At 45.2% G+C, this 17,777-nt stretch overlaps 2 protein-coding genes across 11 annotated transcripts in view; one reads left to right on the forward strand and one right to left on the reverse strand.

The window, feature by feature from the left end:
• Nucleotides 1-27: 27 nt before the first annotated feature.
• On the reverse strand, nt 28-4,438 carry CCDC103 (coiled-coil domain containing 103). 7 transcript variants are annotated; one of them, XM_038547085.1, is made up of 4 exons: nt 4,316-4,438; nt 2,967-3,118; nt 2,286-2,418; nt 28-1,404 (listed from the first exon to the last, which is right to left on the reverse strand). In XM_038547085.1, exons 2-4 carry the CDS (start codon nt 3,107-3,109, stop codon nt 952-954), a joined length of 729 nt encoding a protein of 242 aa, XP_038403013.1. In that variant the 5' UTR covers nt 3,110-3,118; nt 4,316-4,438; the 3' UTR covers nt 28-951. The 7 variants fall into 7 exon arrangements, with proteins under 7 accessions (XP_038403013.1, XP_038403007.1, XP_038403010.1 ...); XM_038547079.1 differs by lacking the exon at nt 4,316-4,438 and adding an exon at nt 4,097-4,253; XM_038547082.1 differs by lacking the exon at nt 4,316-4,438 and adding an exon at nt 4,097-4,219 and having other exon boundaries at nt 2,967-3,112.
• Nucleotides 4,376-17,777, forward strand: part of EFTUD2 (elongation factor Tu GTP binding domain containing 2) — a 45,548-nt gene continuing 32,146 nt past the window's right edge. The window contains exons 1-3 of one of the 4 annotated variants that reach the window (XM_038547071.1): nt 4,376-4,532; nt 8,564-8,672; nt 16,567-16,732. In XM_038547071.1, the coding sequence (XP_038402999.1) occupies nt 8,568-8,672; nt 16,567-16,732 (271 nt within the window). In that variant the 5' untranslated portion in view covers nt 4,376-4,532; nt 8,564-8,567. Of the gene's footprint in view, nt 4,645-8,563; nt 8,673-16,566; nt 16,733-17,777 lie in introns of those variants that run through there. The other 3 variants (XM_038547072.1, XM_038547074.1, XM_038547070.1) reach the window with 3 other exon arrangements.

Below are 17,777 nucleotides of genomic sequence, written 5' to 3' on the forward strand. Positions count from 1 at the left end.
AAGTAGCCAGGAAGAGAAGCAAGAATCTGCAGAGGAAGTGGCCAAAGGCCAGGCAATTTATTCCCAGCTGATGTACAAGATGCCCTTCTCATGTTCCAGATGTGATCTTAAGGGAAAACCATTCTAGAACCTAGCCCTCTCTCCCCTTTCTAGAACACTGGCACTCGCCCAAGAATGGGTCAAGAGAAACCGGAATGAGAAGGGCACAGGTGCCAGAACAGGAAAATCTCTGCCTTCCTGCTTCAGGCCCTGCCTGCCTGGTTAGTGGAAAGGTCTTCCCTTTGGTTAATCCAGGAATTGAAGAAGACCCACCTGCCTGCATATCTGGCCATCTGAAGCCTGGGAGGCTGGCCAGACCTAAGCTGATGGCTTGGGGCTTTCCCAGGCTCCCCAGCGCAGGAATTCAGCCCCTGAGGAAATAGTATACCTCAATGAGGTAGCATTTGATTATTTGCCAGTTAAATGTCCATTCACTGGTTTGGGGTATTCCTGTTAAGAGCTGTGGAGATCAGTATTTGTTTACCATGGAAGATGAATGAATTTGTTTTTTATTTTTCTTTTCTTTCCTCTTCTTATTTATTACTATTATTACTATTACTACTACTACTGTTATTTTGAATAGAGGCTTCAACGGGTATAGCCAGCATTTGGTTGGGCACACATTAATCTCTCAGGGCCTATGGGAGGCTTGGTAGACTCTAAGGATGGCAAGCAAAATTCTTTCAAGTTCTTGGGCCCTTGTCCATCCTGTTGATCTACATAGTACAGAATATTGAGCCTCCAGGGTGCCCTGAGAAATGGGGAAGATTCTATTCCCGCATCTGCTCTGAAAATTCCAAGTTGAGAAGGGGATTAGGTGTGGGCTTCTCATTACAGTCCTGAAGAGCCCCCTTCAACAAACAAAAAATGCTTTCAGGGGCCACTGGGGTCCTCTGAAGGCAACTGACCCCATCAATCCACCCGGTATACCCCTAGCAGCTCTTTCAGGAGCCTCTCCTCCTCCTGGAGCACACCAGGCTGCTCCTCCAGACCCCACTCCACCTGGCTGAAGCCCCCCTTTGTGGATCTGGGAGCACTCATGGCCTGCAGCTTCTGAAACAGGCCTCTGCAGCTCTCTCTCTCCACATGGCTCAGCAGGCTCAGGTTCAGAGTGAAGCGCCCGGTGCCCGCCAGGCTGCGCAGGATCCCTAGTACCACCAACCGGTCGGCTGGCCTCACATGATCAGCCAGTGCCACCAGCAGCTCCCCTAGAAGTCCAAACCCCACGTCCGTCTGGAAGAGATGACCCAGCTTTGGACCTCCGAGCTGCAGCAGGGCCTGGTAGCGCTCTGGCCCACTCCGCAAATACCGCCGCCAATCACGGTAGAACTCTGCGGAGGTCTCAGGCTGGAAAAGTGTTTTCACCTGGATCACAAGGAAAGACAGGAAGTCCTGAGCTCTTCCAGCTGCTCTGTGCCAACAAGGCAGTGACAGCGAGGGGAGCCTGTGGGTTTTCATCTTAGCTCTAGTGTTGCTCTCTGAGCACTGGGTAGGCTGTGGTCCCTGTGAACCTGGTTTTCAGATCAGGGAACTGGGAGTGGCATAGGGAAGGAGGGCCCAAGGAACCCAGAACATGATTTGAGAATCTCAGGTGTACCACGATTTTCCCATTGATGAATGTGGACCTAGCCCTGTTCTATGAGTGTAAGTCAGGCTTTACTCTGAGCAGGGCAGAGGGGATGGTTGGACACCTCAGAAAGACAAAAAGGAATTCAAGGCAAGTGTTAAAAATCTGACAGACTGGGTCTCTCTCTTAACATTGCCACAGGATCATTACACTATATACTGTATAACCCGGGGGCAGAGCAACTCAAATCTGATCTGGGAGCACAAGTCAAAGGAGTGAGTGGAGAAGACCTGCCTAACCCACCTTTCCCTTTCCTTTTTTTAAAAAAGATTTTTATTTATTTATTCATGAGAGACACACAGAGAGGCAGAGACACAGGCAGAAGGAGAAGCAGGCTCTCTACAGGGAGCCTGACTTGGGACTTGATCCCAGGACCCCGGGGGTCATGACCTGAGCCAAGGCAGACACTCAACCACTGAGCCATCCAGCCCGGTCACCTTTCTGACTTGTTCTGCCCAGTTTAACTCACCCTCATCATCTGCTAGTTGCTTTTCTTTCTGGAATTGGAGACAGAAACCTGCCTCTGTCGGTTTAACAAGAACTATGTATTGTAAGAAGACCAGATTGGAGGTTCAGAGCAGAGAATCCTACTGGTCTGAAAAGGCTAGGCCTCACCTACCTGGGTGATTTCAGTGGCCTCATCCTGAGAGGTCCCTCTCTGAGTAGTGTGACAGTTCCAGGGTACAGTCCTCTTTCCTCCTATCTTGTCCTTCCGCTCCAGTGGCTTCAGATGTGATGCAAGGACAATACCCCTGTGGGCAAAGGACAGAGTGGAGCATAGTCTTATTGCTATCTGTGGATGTGAGGTGGCTGGACTTTGCCTAACAGAGGTGAAACCTACCAGCGAAACCTAACAGCAACAGTGGCTGACAGTTTTTGAGCACCCCCCATGTGCCAGATATTGTGCTTGAAATCTTACATGTAATAATTTATTTACTTGTAAAATAGGTTATTCTCTTTTACACACGAGGAACAGAGGCTTCAAGAGGTTAAATAACTTGCATAAGATCACACAGGTAGGGGCACCTGGGTGGCTCAGGTCGTGATCCTGGGGTCCTAGGATCGAGTTCTGCATCAGGCTCCCTGCATGGAGCCTGCTTCTCCCTCTGCCTATGTCTCTGCTTCTCTCTATGTGTCTCTCATGAATAAATAAATAAAATCTTAAAGAAAAATAAATCACACAGGTAGCAGAAGGCAGGGCCAGCACTGACACCAGAATTGTCTGACTTCAAAGCACATGCTCTTACCCAGTATCATCCATTGTAATGGGAGGGTCTGAGAAAAACAGCATTAAGCCAACCTGAATTCCTCATAGGAAGCCACCTTTTGTTCCACTGCCCGTAACTTGGCAGCATTCTCCCGTTTGTATTTCTCATCAGCGGTGAGCGCAGCCTGCAGCTCTTTCTCCAAGGCCTTGAAGTCAATGATGTCATTCCTTTCCATGGCCTGTTTCTAGGAAGGCAAAGGGAATGGACATCTGTGGATGACATGTATCAGGGGGAAGGACGTGTCTGCATTTTTTGCCAGCCTGCAAAATGATCCCAAAGCACTTATTTTGGGATATCTTTCTACTTATTTTGGAGGGTGTTACAACAATCTAATTCTCCACTACTTTATTGAGGGGAGCTGAGTTGCACAGTGAGGAGTTGCTTAAGACTTGTCACTGGAAATAGAACACAGAGTTCTTACTTGCAGTTCGGCTTCCAGTGGTAATTTTGTTCTCTGCCTCTGAAAGCATTTCAATTTTGGAGCTTCCACTGAGGCGACATTTGGATCTTGGAACTAAGTCCCTTCTCTCTTCCACATGGGCTCACTCTATAGTGAGGTGCTATGACAAAGGAACTTCCACAAAAGCAGAACTACTGTTAACTATGCTCCTGAGCCGAGGGATGAAATTTCACCCATCATTTAAATTTTGTCATGGGGAATGATAGTTTTCACCCAAACCAGGTGCAAGGACTAAGTACGAAATCACGCAGAAGTGGCAGAGAAGGGGCTCAATGATCCCTCTGTTCAGACTAATTGGAGCACAGGTCACTTGAGCAATGGCTTTAGTTCTGCCCTGGTACTTCTGCGGCCTCTGCATGTGAGGCTGATTGATCCTTTCTACAGGGAAATCATCTATGCAGGTTTTAGTAGTGGCTCTGCCATTTACATGCTATGAGACCTCTCTGAACCTCAGACTTTCGGTGCGTTGAGCTAGATTTTGTGGTGGTGTCATCATCAACGGGGCAGGGAAGCAAGAGGTCTGCTAGCAACCTCATAGAGCTTTTTCCCTCTACCCCAGCGCAGTAAGCCAGGAGGGGGAGGGGCTGGGTAGGCCGGGAACTGAACTCAGGTGTCCCGGCTCCTGTCCAGTTCTGAGCCCTCCCCAGTCATTGATGAGAGAGAACAACTAACCCTCCGCCCCCCAGCCCTTCACCCCAGGACCTCAGGCCTAGATTCCCTTGCTTTCCTTGAGAACACTCAGTCGCACCACCAGAACCGCACGGCTCGGCGTAGACCACGCCCAGCAGCCGTGGTTGCTCAGCAACTGCTCCAGCCGCCTGACCACGTGATCATCCCGAAGGCCCCCTTTCAGGGTGGCTTCGAGGCGCCTGACCAGATTCGTGCCTCCTCAGGCGTCCGTCTCTTTGGAGCAGCCCACACCTTGGCTTCGGGGCCTACGACTCCACGTCGCCGGTTCCTGGATCCGCGGCCGGCATTCCTCCTAGCCGGTCCTCAGGCAGAGGGCTGTCCTCGGGGCAGCAACGCGACGGCGGCGTCTGCGGGGTCCTTCCGTTCGGCGGGCGCAGCGGTGCGGCGGCGTGGGGCGGAAGCGCGGTCTCGGGCGCGGACTTGGAGCTTTAGGCCGAGCGGGCGGCAGGTGAGCTGGCGCGCGGTCAACGGCGGAGAAAGTTGCTCCGGGCGGGATGGGAAGTAATGTCCAGTCTGGAAGAGACATTGTAGACTTTCTGCCCCTTTCACTTTGTAGATGGGTAAACTGAGGCGTGGAGCGGGAAAGGAAAGACAGCACATACCTCTATTCCGGGAGCGTGGGGAGGGAGGGCATAAATGTTGATCGTCCGTAAAAACCCCTTCCCTGGACAGAGGTCGTTGTCTTACTCCCTCTTCCATCTGTGCGTTCTTCACCCCTTCTTTACCGAGCTCCTTTCGTCTTTATTTTGTATTCGTTTGAGAGCCTGCGTTATAGCGGGAAGTTGCAGTGAGATTTGGTCACTAGTTTTGTGCAACTGTGGACAGGTCAGCTGTCTTCTCTGTGCGCTGTAGGAATCATTCATTCAACAAATACTTATGGAGGTCTTATTTTGTACCAGCGTAGTTCCAAGTGAAAAAAAAGTCCTTGCTTAAATTTTAGTTGGGGAAATGAGAGTGAAAATGACCTGAATATGTGAACGAGGGTCTAGTACTACTAGTAAAAATAATAATAAAACGGTGAAAGTAGGGACGCCTGGGTGGCTCCGTGGTTGAGCGTCTGTCTGCCTTTGGCTCAGGTCGTGGTCCCGGGGTCAGTCCCCCTCAGCGAGGAACCTGCTTCTCCCTCTGCCTATGTCTCTCTCTCATGAATAAATAAATAAAATCTGGGATCCCTGAGTGGCGCAGCGGTTTGGCGCCTGCCTTTGGCCCAGGGCGCGATCCTGGAGACCTGGGATCGAATCCCACATCGGGCTCCCGGTGCATGGAGCCTGCTTCCCCCTCTGCCTGTGTCTCTGCCTCTCTCTCTCTCTCTGTGTGTGACTATCATAAATAAATAAATAAATAAATAAATAAATAAATAAATAAATAAATAAAATCTTAAAAAAAAAACAGTGAAAGTGGGGGTTGGAAAGTGTGTGTAGTAGGGACTATTTTAGAGTTACATTCTCCGGTGACATTTTAGTAGGGACCTGAGTGAAATGAAGTAACAAGGTATAAATATCCATGGGAAGAGCATTTCCTTTTTTTAGAAAAGATTTTATTTATTTATTCATGAGAGAGACAAAGGCAGAGGGAGAAGCAGGCTGCCTGCAGGGAGCCTGATGTGGGACTCAATCCCAGGACTCTGGGATCACAATCTGAGCCAAAGGTAGGCACTTACCCACTGAGCCACTCAGGAATCCCAGGAAGAGCATTTCCGAAGAGAATTTTTTTTTAATTTATTTGAGACAGAGAATGTGAGCAGGAGCTGGGGGAGGAGCAGAGGAAGAAGGAGAAGCAGACTCCCTGCCAAGCAGGGAGCAGGATATGGGGCTCAATCCCAGGACCCTGAGACCACGAACCCAGAAGAAGGTAGTTGTTTAACTGACTAAGCCACCCAGGGGCCCTTTGGAAGGGAATTTCAAGAGCAGTGGCCCTGGAGCAGAAACGAGCTTGCTTTGTTACAAGCTGCCTTTTATAAAAATGTGTGCAGTCACTTCATGGATCTTGGGAGAATAAAACGAGCACAGATGTTGATAGCTCTTGGGAAGTAAAAAGAATCTCTGCAAATGAAAGTTACCATAATAATTTACATTTAAGTCCTTGGAGCTAGTCCTTTACTTGAGATAAATATCACTATCTCAAAAAAAAAAAAATATCACTATCTCAAAATTAAATATTCCATTCAGTTAACATTTATCCAGTTCCTTCCTATGCAAGGTACTATACTGGGCATTGGCAAGTAGGCACAAGGAACACAGAGTTCCTGTATTCAAGAATGGCCAAAAAATAATGCTTCCTAACATTTACTGAGCCTGGGACTGTGATAAATTGTTTACATAGACTGTTTTAAATCTCATAACTTTTTATGCAATGGGGATTACTCACTCCATTCTCCAGTTGAGGAAATAGATTTGGAGATGTGAAGTAACATACCTGAAAGTACATAGTAAGTGACAAAGTTAGGATTCAGATCTGGGTCTTTCAGGGCACCTGTGTGGCTCAGTCAGTTAAGCGTCTGCCTTCAGTTCAGGTCATGATCCTGGGATCCTAGGATGGAGCTCCAAGTCAGTCTCCCTGCTCTCCCTCTGCCCCTCCCTCAATTCATGTGCACTCTCCCTCTCTCAAATAAATAAATAAAATATTTAAAAACAAAAACAAAACAAGTCTAGGCCTTTCAACTCCAGAGCCGTACCCTTACTCTGCCTCTGATCTGTTATTACTTATAAACTGTACAGTTGTTGGGGAGGGTAATTAGTAGTTAACTGCCATTCAAGGCAGAATTAAATGTTGATTAAGATACAAAAGGCTGGGCAGCCCTGGTGGCTCAGCGGTTTAGCACCGCCTTCAGCCCAGGGCCTGATCCTGGGGACCTGGGATCAAGTCCCACATCAGGCTTCCTGCATGGGGCCTGCTTCTCCCTCTGCCTGTGTCTCTGCCTCTCTCTCTCCCTCACTGTGTCTCTCATGAATAAATAAATAAATAAAATCTTTAAAAAAAAAAAGATACAAAAGGCTATAGCAGTGTAGGGGAGTGAGAAACTAAGGATCTAGAAAAGCTTAAAGAGATGGCATTTGAATTGTTACTTGAATAGAATTTCAGTAATTGAAGTGGAGAGAACCCACAGAATACTTATCAATTACAAAAAAAAAAAAAAAAAAAAGCAAGTAACTTTGGAAAAGCCTGGCAGACACCACCATAATCAAGTGATTAAATTAACATCATTACTAAAGGGATAGATTAAAACCATGTACCACTTAATAGGAGATGCACTGAAAAGGACACCGCATTACTTCTGAGATATTCCTGCCCGTGATGTAAAACCTGACTCCAATCATGAGAAAACATCAGAGAAACCCAAATTAAGGGACATTTTACAAAAATCAGTAGCCTGTAATCTTCAAAAGTGTCACATTGTAAAAGTCAAGGAGAGACTGAGGAGCTGTTCCTGACTATAGGAGACTAAACACATGACTGTTAAATGCAAACATGTCATCCTGGATTGGATCCTTGCTGTGCAGGACATTGTTAGAACAGTTCATTCTGGGGGTACCCGGGTGGCCCCATCTGTTAAGTGTCCGACTCTTGGTCTCAGCTCATGTCTTTATCTCAGGGTCATGAGTTCAAGCTGGGCTTTAGGCTCCACACTGGACACTTGGAGCCTACTTAAAAAACAAAAAACAAACAAACAAACAAAAACCCAGTTTGTTCTAATAATGGAAGTCTGTGGATTAGGTAGTAGTAATGCATCACTATTAATTTTCTGATTTTGATTGTTGTGTTCCGGTTATGTGGGAAAATGTCCTTGTTTGTAGGAATCACACACATTAAAGCAGAGGTTGGCAAACTTTTTCTATCAAGGGCCAGATAGTAAATATTTTAGGCTTTGTGGGCCATATGGTCTCTGTTGTAGCTACTCAACTTTGCTGTAACAGTGTGAAAGCAGCCATAGACATTATAAATGAATGAGCCTGGCAGTGTTCCAATAAAGCTGTTTTTATAGACACTGAAATTTGAATTTTATGTAATTTGCACTTATCATGAAATATTCTTTTGATATTTTTCAACTATTTAAAAATGTAAAAAGCATTTCTAGCTTGGGGGCTGTATGAAAACAGACAGCAGGCCAGATTGGCCACAGGCCATAGTTTGCCAACTCCTGCATTCAAGTATTAGGGAGTGATGAAGCACTGTGTCAGCAACTTCTCCTCAAGTAATTTAGGAAAAAGAAAATTATTTGTGCTACTTTGCAACTTCTCGGTATTATTTTAAGTTAAATTTTTTTTAGTATTATAAGAGTGGGAGAAAATGTAAACAGGGACAACAGGTAAAACAGTGAGGAGGGGAAAGAACAGGGCCTTGGGAGGAGCAGTCAGTAGATTGGTCCAGCTGAAGAGATGTGTGAAGGGATGTGGTCAGCCATAAGGTTAGAAACGGGGGCTGTGGGTAGAAGCTTCAGTTACCTCGTCAGAATCTAATCCTCATTTCCTTGAATTTTAGCATCATGGATACTGACTTGTATGATGAGTTTGGGAATTATATTGGACCAGAGCTTGATTCTGATGAAGATGATGATGAATTGGGCAGAGAGACCAAAGATCTCGATGAGGTAAAACAAATATATTGCTGTTTTCATCTCTTTCTCTTAAAAAAAAAAAAAAGTACTGAATCTTCTGTGTTCCCATAATATCCTGTGGACATCTCTCACATTGTACCTTTTAAAATGAGTACTTGTTGGGGTCTTATGCTTCCCCTAAAAAGCTTAGCTACTAAAGTTCCAAAAGGTGATATAAGTTGGTTGCATAAGTGGGGTGGTTTTTTTATTTTTTTAGATTTTATTTATTTATTCATGAGAAACAGAGAGAAGGCAGAGACTTAGGCAGAGGGAGAAACAGGCTCCATGCAGGAAGCCCGATGTGAGACTCGATCCCGGGACTCTGGGACTGAGCCACCCTGGTGTCCCTAGGTGGGGTGGTTTTGTAATACAATCTCTGGTTCATCTGGTAGTAGCTCTCCTTCCACTTAACCTGACGTTCTTTTTGACAGTTATGAGTAATACCAACTTAGAAAAGGTAGTCAGTTTTTCCAAGTGCAGCTGCACTGGCAACTTCTTCATAAGCTTAGCTCCTGAAAGATGAATAAAAGCAATAGAAAGGTAAGGTACAGGGGCGCCTAGGTGGCTCAGTCAATCAGTCATTGTCTGCCTTTGGCTCGGGTCATGATCCCAGCGTCCTGGGATCAAGCCCCACCTTGGACTCCCTGCTCAGTGGGGAGTCTACTTCTCCATCTGCTCATGCTTGCACATGCTCTCTCTCTCTCTCTCTCAAATAAGTATTAAAAAGGCAGGGGGGTGGGCTACAGATTCTTTTGACTCCCTTCAGGAGAGCTATGGCAGATGAAGTCCAAAATGGTCTAAAGTTTGCAAAAGACTGGATCCCTGGGTGGCGCAGCGGTTTGGCGCCTGCCTTTGGCCCAGGGCGCAATCCTGGAGACCCGGGATCGAATCCCACGTCGGGCTCCCGGTGCATGGAGCCTGCTTCTCCCTCTGCCTGTGTCTCTGCCCCTCTCTCTCTCTCTCTCTGTGACTATCATGAATAAATAAAATTTAAAAAAAAAACTTAAAAAAAAGTTTGCAAAAGATATCAAAGGTAGCTTTTACGTGTTAGCAATGTTCAGAACAAGATGAACAAGAAATAGATGGGCCTACCACTTACCAGTGGAGGCATGATACTAACAGTACAGCAGGAAAGCAGAACAGGGGATCCATGGGTGGCTCAGCGTTTAGTGCCTGCCTCCAGCCCAGGGGGTGATCCTGGAGTCCCGGGATCGAGTTCCGCATCGGGCTCCCTTCATGGAGCCTGCTTCTCCCTCTGCCTATGTCTCTGCCTCTCTCTCTCTCTCTGTGTCTCTCATGAATAAATAAATAAAATCTTAAAAAAAAAAAAAAGTCCTGGTTGGCATCTGTCTTCTCCATTAGGGAAAAAGCCCTTCAAATAAGAAAAAAATAGAATAAACACTAGAAGAAGAAAATTGAGGCCATCTAGGTAAGGTAAAAGAGAGCATCTTGCAGCTTTAGGTGTAGTCAAGTCTCCAGACCCAGATGAATTATTTCCTGGGTCGGAGTGGTGGGGTAAGCTGAGAGAGCCATTGTGGTCATCTTTAAGAAACTGGGGAGTGACTGTGGTGCTAGCAAGTGAATCAGGCAAGTTTTTTACTTTTCAAAGATGGAGATACAGCACTGCATCAGAAACTACCAACTAGTTAGTGTGATGTGCATCAACGATAAAAATGATGGAAGGAATTTTATTCATTCATTCATTCATTCATTCATTCATTCGAGACACAGAGAGACAGGACCTGGGCAAAGGGAGAAGCAGGCTCTCTGCAGGGAGATGCTCAACCATTGAGCCACCCAGGTGCCCTGATGGAAGGAATTTTAAAAGAAATGATTGTTGAACTCTTAGGTAGTAGCTCATATGAGTTTTATAAAAATGATTTTCTTGGTATGGTTACTAGATTGAGATATAGGTCAGAGGTATACTGTAGATTAGATATTACGTATCTTGATTTGAGCAAGGCAGTTGAAGTTTTTAATTTTTTTATAAGCCAGATTTTTCTTTTTAAAAATATTTTAAAATGATAGTTTTCATTTTACAAGCAATTTGAATACATTTTCATGCAGATCAAATAGATAAAAAGTCTTGTTGGTCCTTATTCCATTTCACTTTTCCTAAGGTAATCATTGTAACTTATGATGTCCTTATGGGAAGAATACCGGGGTTGAGTCATAATGTATTTAGGAGAGATTGCAGCTGATAGAACAGTGAGACCCTAAGAGTGCTGATTAATGGATCACCACCAGAGGTGACATGCCTCAGGCATCTGTGCTTGGTCCCATTCTTTTTTTTTTAGATTTTATTTATTTATTCGTGAGACACAGAGAGAGAAGAGGCAGAGACATAGGCAAAGGGAGGAGAAGCAGGCTCCATGCAAGTAGCCTGATGTGGGACTTGATCCGGGGACTCCAAGATCACGCCCGGAATCAAAGGCAGACACTCAACCACTGAGCCACCTAGGCCTCCCATTCATTAAGTATTTGTAATCACTTACTATTTCCAAAGAATCATGATATGGAAAGAGCTGAGGCACTATCTCTGCTCTTAAGGAACCAACTTTCACCAGGGGAGATGAAGTACAAAAAAATATTTATAGTATGAAGCAGGGAAGGATGGACAAGTACCATTTAAGATTATTTATGATTAGGACACCTGGGTGGCTCAATGGTTGAGTGCCTGCCTTCGGCCTGGGTATGATCCTGGAGTCCCAGAATCGAGTCCCACATCCAGATCCCTGCATGGAGCCTGCTTCTCCCTCTGCCTGTGTCTCTACCTCTCTCTCTCTGTCTCTCATGAATAGATAAATAAAAAATCTTAGTAATAATAAAAAAATATCTAAAAATAAATAATCATAAATAATCTTTTTTAAAAAAGGTTTTATTTATTTATTCATGAGAGACACAGAGAGAGAGGCAGAGACACAGGCAGAGGGAGAAGCAGGCTCCATGCAGGGAGCCCGATGTGGGACTCAATCCCAGGTTTCCAGGATCACGCCCTGGGCTGAAGGCAGCGCTAAACCGCTGAGCCACCCGGGCTGCCCTGTTTCATAAGTTTTTTTTTTTTTTTTTAAAGATTTATTTATTCATTTAGAGAGAGAGAGAGAGGCAGAGACATAGGCAGAGGGAGAAGCAGGCTCCATGCAGGGAGCCCGACATGGGACTCGATCCCGGGTCTCCAGGATCACACCCCAGGCTGCAGGCGGCACTAAACCACTGAGCCACTGGGGCTGCCCAGAAATTTTATTTTTAAGTAATCACACCCAGTGTGGGGCTCAAACTCACAATCCTAAGACCAAGAGTTGTGGGTTCCACCAACTGAGCCAGTCAGGTGCTCCATTCAGATAGTTTTAACTTAGTACTGTAGTAATGGTTAATAAAGAGGGGGATCATTTCTGCCTGGGATGACCAAGAAAGGTATCTGAGGAAAGTGACATTCATAGTGGAGCCAAAGACTAAGTAGGCATCTGTAGGGATAGAACGCAGAGTGATTAGTGGTTGCTTTTGTTTTGGGGCATAGAATTGGGGAGTGATTGCTAAAGGATACAGGTTTCTTTTTGGGGTGACAGAAATCTGACATTGTTTGTGATGATGGTTGCACAGCTCTGAGTATACTAAAAACCCATCAATTTTGCATTTTAAATGGGTAAACTGTGGGGATGTCTGGGTGGCTTAGCATTTGAGCATCTGTCTTCGGCCCAGGGCATGATCCTGTAGTTCTGGGATTGAGTCCCACATTGGGCTCCCTGCGAGGAGCCTGCTTAACAAACAAACAAATAGGTAAACTGTAGAATGTGAATTCTGTTTCACTAAAGTTGTTAAATCCTTTAAAGAAAAAGGACCGCTTAGGCCCTATGTGCATGTGTTCACCTCAGTACTGAATGTTAATATCATCCCACTCTCATTCATGCTCCTCAGTATTGTTGCTTGTGCTGTCTCTGCTCTTGTTTAATTAATTTATTAATTCCTTTGTATCTCTTTCTCATACGTATGTATGTATTACCGTAGTGATTGTTGTAGCATGTGTGTGTTTGTCTTTGTTTTTATGAGCTACAAAATGTGAATGGTTTTGGTAATATAAGTACTTGAAGTGGTATCGGTTTGTCTGCATCATTCTGCTTCTCACTTTTGCCACCCAGCATTGTGGTAAGTGACTTGGTTTAGGATCCATCTCTGGTGCTGTGTGTCTATCTGGTCTGGCATCTGACTGCTGCTCAGTAATCCCTGGTATGCATTACTTTCTTAGTGATGGGCACCCAGGTGACCTGCCACCAGCCTTTCCTTGCTACAGATAATGCTGTAGTGGATATTCGCAGATATGTACCCCCTGCACCATGTGAAAATGTCTTTGAGTCAGCAGAACTGCTGATTACAGGATCATGTACATACTTAATGTGTTTATACTTAGTAAAGGGGTTTTTATTAAGTGCAATCAGATTGCTCCTCAGCTTGCCAGGACTAGTCCATACTCCCCACTAGAATGAGCATTCCTGTAGCCTCCTGGTCCACATGGGGATGCACAGATTTTTTTTAAAAAAACATTTTTTATCTAAATGTATTATAGTAAAGAGATGCATAGGATTTTGATAATGGAGACCAGAAAGAAGGAAGGACATTCTCGAAAGAAGTGCAGTGAGTGGGGGGTCCAGAGGTAGTGTGTTAAGAGGAAATGATTTCTCCTCCCAATTGCCAAAGTGTAGTCTTTGGAAGATGGCTGTAGGGGTGAGGCACAGAGGAGGGATGAGACCCTGGAAGGCACTGAGTGGAGAGCAGGGAAGAAGAGGTGACATGATCAAACAAGATGCTGGAGCCCTTCCTTTAGTGAATTGGGGGATCAGGAGGCCAGGAGCTCATCACACTGGAAGGGTGCACAGGTGTGGAGTTGGGGGGAAGAAATTGGGGTGAGTGGGATGATTAGTGGAACAGTGGTTATTAACAGACAAATAGAAATGAGAAAAGGACGCTTGCATAGTTTTATTTTAGACTTGTCAGGTTCAAGTTACCGACAGGACACCCAATTGGAAATAATTACAAGTAGTTGGAAATTATTACACAGATCCTCCAATTATTTTTTTTTAAGATTTTTATTTATTTATTTATTCATGAGAATACACAGAGAGGAGAGAGAGAAGTAGAGACACAGGCAGAGGGAGAAGCAGGCTCCATGCAGGGAGCCTGATGTGGGACTTGATCCCGGGTCTCCAGGATCATACCCTGGGCTGCAGGCGGCGCTAAACCGCTGAGCCACCGGGGCTGCCCAGATCCTCCAATTAGATGGAAAATGCATTCAGCAGGATGGGGCAGGAGGAAACTAACTTAATAGCTGTTTGGGGGCCCCTGCTAGTGGGATAGGTACCGCTATCCAAAGAGCTAATGTAAGGTCAGGCTACATTAATAGAAGCAGAGCATAAGGATGGTAGGAAGTGGCCAGTCAGCACACGACTGGAGGGTTTTTGTTCTTTTTAAGAAAGAAGTTGACATGCTGGAATTTGTGAGAAGGGAAACGGGCTCCCACCAATACCTCTACCCACTTTTGTACATCTGTGCTATTTGCCTTCCCTCCTGCTCTTATGAATGATTTGTCTATCTGCTAGAAACTAGGTCCTGTCTCTTCTCACCTGCACAAGACATTCACCCTAGCAGTTCTCCCCTCTCCTGTATCCATTTTCTCTTTACTAGATCATCCCCATCAGCATACAGACACACTGATCCCATTTCCCCCTTCCTATTGCTCTCCTTCCCTGTGCAGCACACTTCAAAAACAGTTTTTGATACTTGCCTCCCACTTTCTCTCAAGCTAATTTCTGTCCTCTGCCTCTTCTGTTCTGTCCCCTGCTCATCAGTGACTTCTGTCCCAGACACTGTCCTCATTTCACTTGACCTCATCTGACCTGATCACACTCTCTTTCAAATCCCCTCTTCCATTGGTTTCTATGGAACTCTCTGGTTTTCCTTCTCCTCACTGGCCATCCCTTCTCCATCTTTGCTGCTGGTTCCTCCCCATCTCCTTGACCTCTAAATGTCAACAGACCCCAAGGCTCCTTTCCTCACACCTCTTCTCTTAGTAGGCTCACTCCCTGGCAGTCTCATCCACTCTGTTAAATCCATTCTGTTCACTGAGGGCTTTCACATTTCTGTGCTGTTCTTCCCATCCTGGCTTCCTTGCTAATCTTGGCCCAGATCCTTTGCATTTGTTGTTCCAGCCAATTAGAATACTCTTCCTTAGCCACTTGAAGAACTTTCTCTCTTCCTTCAGACTTTTCCTCAAATGTCATCACCTCTTCCCCCCCCCCCCCCATTGCTATATTATTAATACTGGAGAAGTGCCTGGCACATAGTAAGTGTCCAATAAGTATTTGTTGAAGGGCACTGGGTGGCTCAGTCAGCTAGCTAAGCTCTGACTCTTGTTTTGGCTCAGGTCATGATCTCTGGGTCATGAGATTGAGCCCCGTGTTAGGCTTCACATGGAGTTGGCTTTAGACTCTCTCTCCCTCTGCCCCTTCCCCTGCTCACTTGCACTTTCTATTTCTAAAATAAATAAATAGGGCAGCCCGGATGGCTCAGCGGTTTAGCGCTGCCTTCAGCCCAGGGCCTGATCCTGGAGACCCAACTTAGGCTTAAGTCCTACGTCAGGCTCCCTGCGTGGAGCCTGCTTTTCCCTCTGCCTGTGTCTCTGCCTCTCTCTGTGTCTCTCATGAATAAATAAATAAATCTTTTTTAAAAAATGCTTTTATCATCCCAGAAAGAAACCCTGTACCCCCTAACCATTGCCGTGCAATTCTCCCATTCCCCCAGCCCTAGGCAACCACTAGTCTACTTTCTATCTCCATAGACTTCCCTATTCTAGATATTTCATCTAAACAGAATTATATAACATGTGGCCTTTTGTGTCAGGCTTCTTCACTTGCTATCATATTTTCAAGGTTCGTCTATATTGTAGCAGGCATAAATACTTCATTTTATTGCCCAATATTATTCCATTGTCTAGATATACCACATTTTATTTATCTAGTCCTCAGTTGATTGACATTTGGATTGTCTCCACTTTTTGACCATTATATATAATGCTTCTATGAACATCTGTTTATAAGTTTTTGTGTAATACAGATTTTCGTTTGTTTGGGCATATATTAGCGAAATTGTTGAGTTGTATGATAACTCTGTGGTTAACATTTTGTAGAACTACCAAACTGTTGTCCAGAGTGGCTGCCCCATTTTACATTCCCACCAGCAGTGTCTGAGGGTTTCAGTTTCTCCACATCTTCACCAACACCTGTTATTTATGTGTCACAAAGGTGACACATAACTGTTCTTTTTCAAAAACAGTTCTAGGGGAATGCCTGGGTGACTCAGCAGTTGAGCGCCTCCCTTCAGCCCAGGGCATGATCCGAAAGTCCCGGGATCAAGTCCTACATTGGGTTCCCTGCATGGAGCCTGCTTCTCTGTCTGCCTGTGTCTCTGCCTCTCTCTCTATGTCTCTCTCATGAATAAATTAATAAAATGTTTTAAAAACAAAAACAGTTCTAAAAGGTATGGACTTGTTCCCAGTTTCTACCTCTGGTTTCTGACTTCTGCCCTTGAAGAAAGTTATTTTTCCCCTTAAAAGGGTGTGCTGTGATAAGCCATTTGTTTTTTCCAATCTCAATCCACTTGTGGTCCGGTGGCCCACGTTTAAAAAGGGGCCAACTTGATACAGGAGAGCCATCGGTAGCCATGGCTTACTGTGAAAGATGCAAGAACAGGACCTGTCCTGCTGATTCCTTGGCACAGAACTCAAAATAAGAAGCTGTCAAGCCCAGGGATTCATTGCTGTTAACTTGTATAATGTAGACAGTCACTGAAAAGGAAGGATATACACCTCTCCTGACCTCCTCCCCTCTCTTGCTCTTAGATGGACGATGACGATGATGACGATGATGTAGGAGATCATGATGAGGACCACCCTGGGATGGAGGTGGTGCTGCATGAGGACAAGAAGTACTACCCCACAGCTGAGGAGGTGTATGGCCCCGAGGTAGAGACCATTGTTCAGGAGGAAGATACCCAGCCTCTCACCGGTAAGTCAGGAGGCACTGGGTTGGGAGAGGTGAGATGGATCCTAGAAAACTTCAGTTCATAGCTGTCGGCAGTGTTGAAAGTTCAGTAAATGAATTGATTGGCTTCTCTCTACTATTTTCAGGTACTGTTTCTGGATTGAGATTCCTTCCACCCTGTTTTAATATTCAGTATAACTCTTAGCTTGTTACTAAGCAAATGGGAGTTACTTCCTTATTTACTGAATATCTATTTAGGTGCTTAAAGATTATTTTTGTTTGTTTTATTTTGGTTTTTTTGGTTCTTGTTTTGTTTTTTATGTAGGCTCCATGCCCAGTGTGGAACCCGGTGTGGAGCTTTAGCTCACAATCCTGAAATCAAAACCTGAGCTGAGATCAAGAGTTAGATGCTATATGTTGGCAAATCAAACTTCAATAAAAACAAAAAACAAAAAAAGAGTTAGATGCTTAACTAAGTGCGCCACCTAGGTGCCCCAACTTAAAGACTTTTTTTTTAAGGTCTCCCTCTGGTGTTACCTGTTTTTCCATCCAAATAATCCCAGCTCCTTTAACCAGTCTTCATAGTGCTGATTTTCCACTTCTTTAATCCTTTTCATTGATCTTCTGGGAAGTGGTTAGATTTTATAAATGCAAGGAGAGGTTTTGAACTGACATTGACCTCAGCCTATATCCAGTCCCTCTCCCCTCCTGCCACAAAATGAAGTCCAAACCCTTTAGTCCACAGTTTGAGATCCTTCACTGTCTTGTGCCAGACAGCATTCTCAGAACTTATCTCAATGTATGAGTGATCCTTGATTATAACAAATTGATGTCACATATCATACATTCTGAAAGCTCAGTCTAGGGGCGCCTGTGTGACTCAGTCGGTTGAATGTCTGACTCTTGGTTTTGGGTCAAGTCATGATCTCAGGGTCATGAGCTCAAGCCCTGCGTGAGGCTCTGTGCTCAGTGGGGAGTCTCTTGAGATGTTTTCTCTCCCTCTTACTCTGTTCTCCCCCCCCCCCCCCCGTGCTCGTCCGCGTGCTCTCTCTCTCAAATAAATAAATCT

The sequence above is a fragment of the Canis lupus genome, chromosome 9 (genome assembly GCF_011100685.1).
Source record: "Canis lupus familiaris isolate Mischka breed German Shepherd chromosome 9, alternate assembly UU_Cfam_GSD_1.0, whole genome shotgun sequence".
NCBI classification, from domain to species: domain Eukaryota; kingdom Metazoa; phylum Chordata; class Mammalia; order Carnivora; family Canidae; genus Canis; species Canis lupus.

Bases quoted from the DNA above. Each gene is read 5' to 3' on its own strand.
- CCDC103 (XM_038547085.1), bottom strand. From the start codon at position 3,109: ATGGAAAGGAATGACATCATTGACTTCAAGGCCTTGGAGAAAGAGCTG. The intron at 2,419-2,966 runs GTTGGCTTAATG...CTTTGCCCACAG, and splicing joins GCTTCCTATGAGGAATTCAG to GGGTATTGTCCTTGCATCAC. The intron at 1,405-2,285 runs GTAGGTGAGGCC...CTTGTGATCCAG, and splicing joins AGGCCACTGAAATCACCCAG to GTGAAAACACTTTTCCAGCC.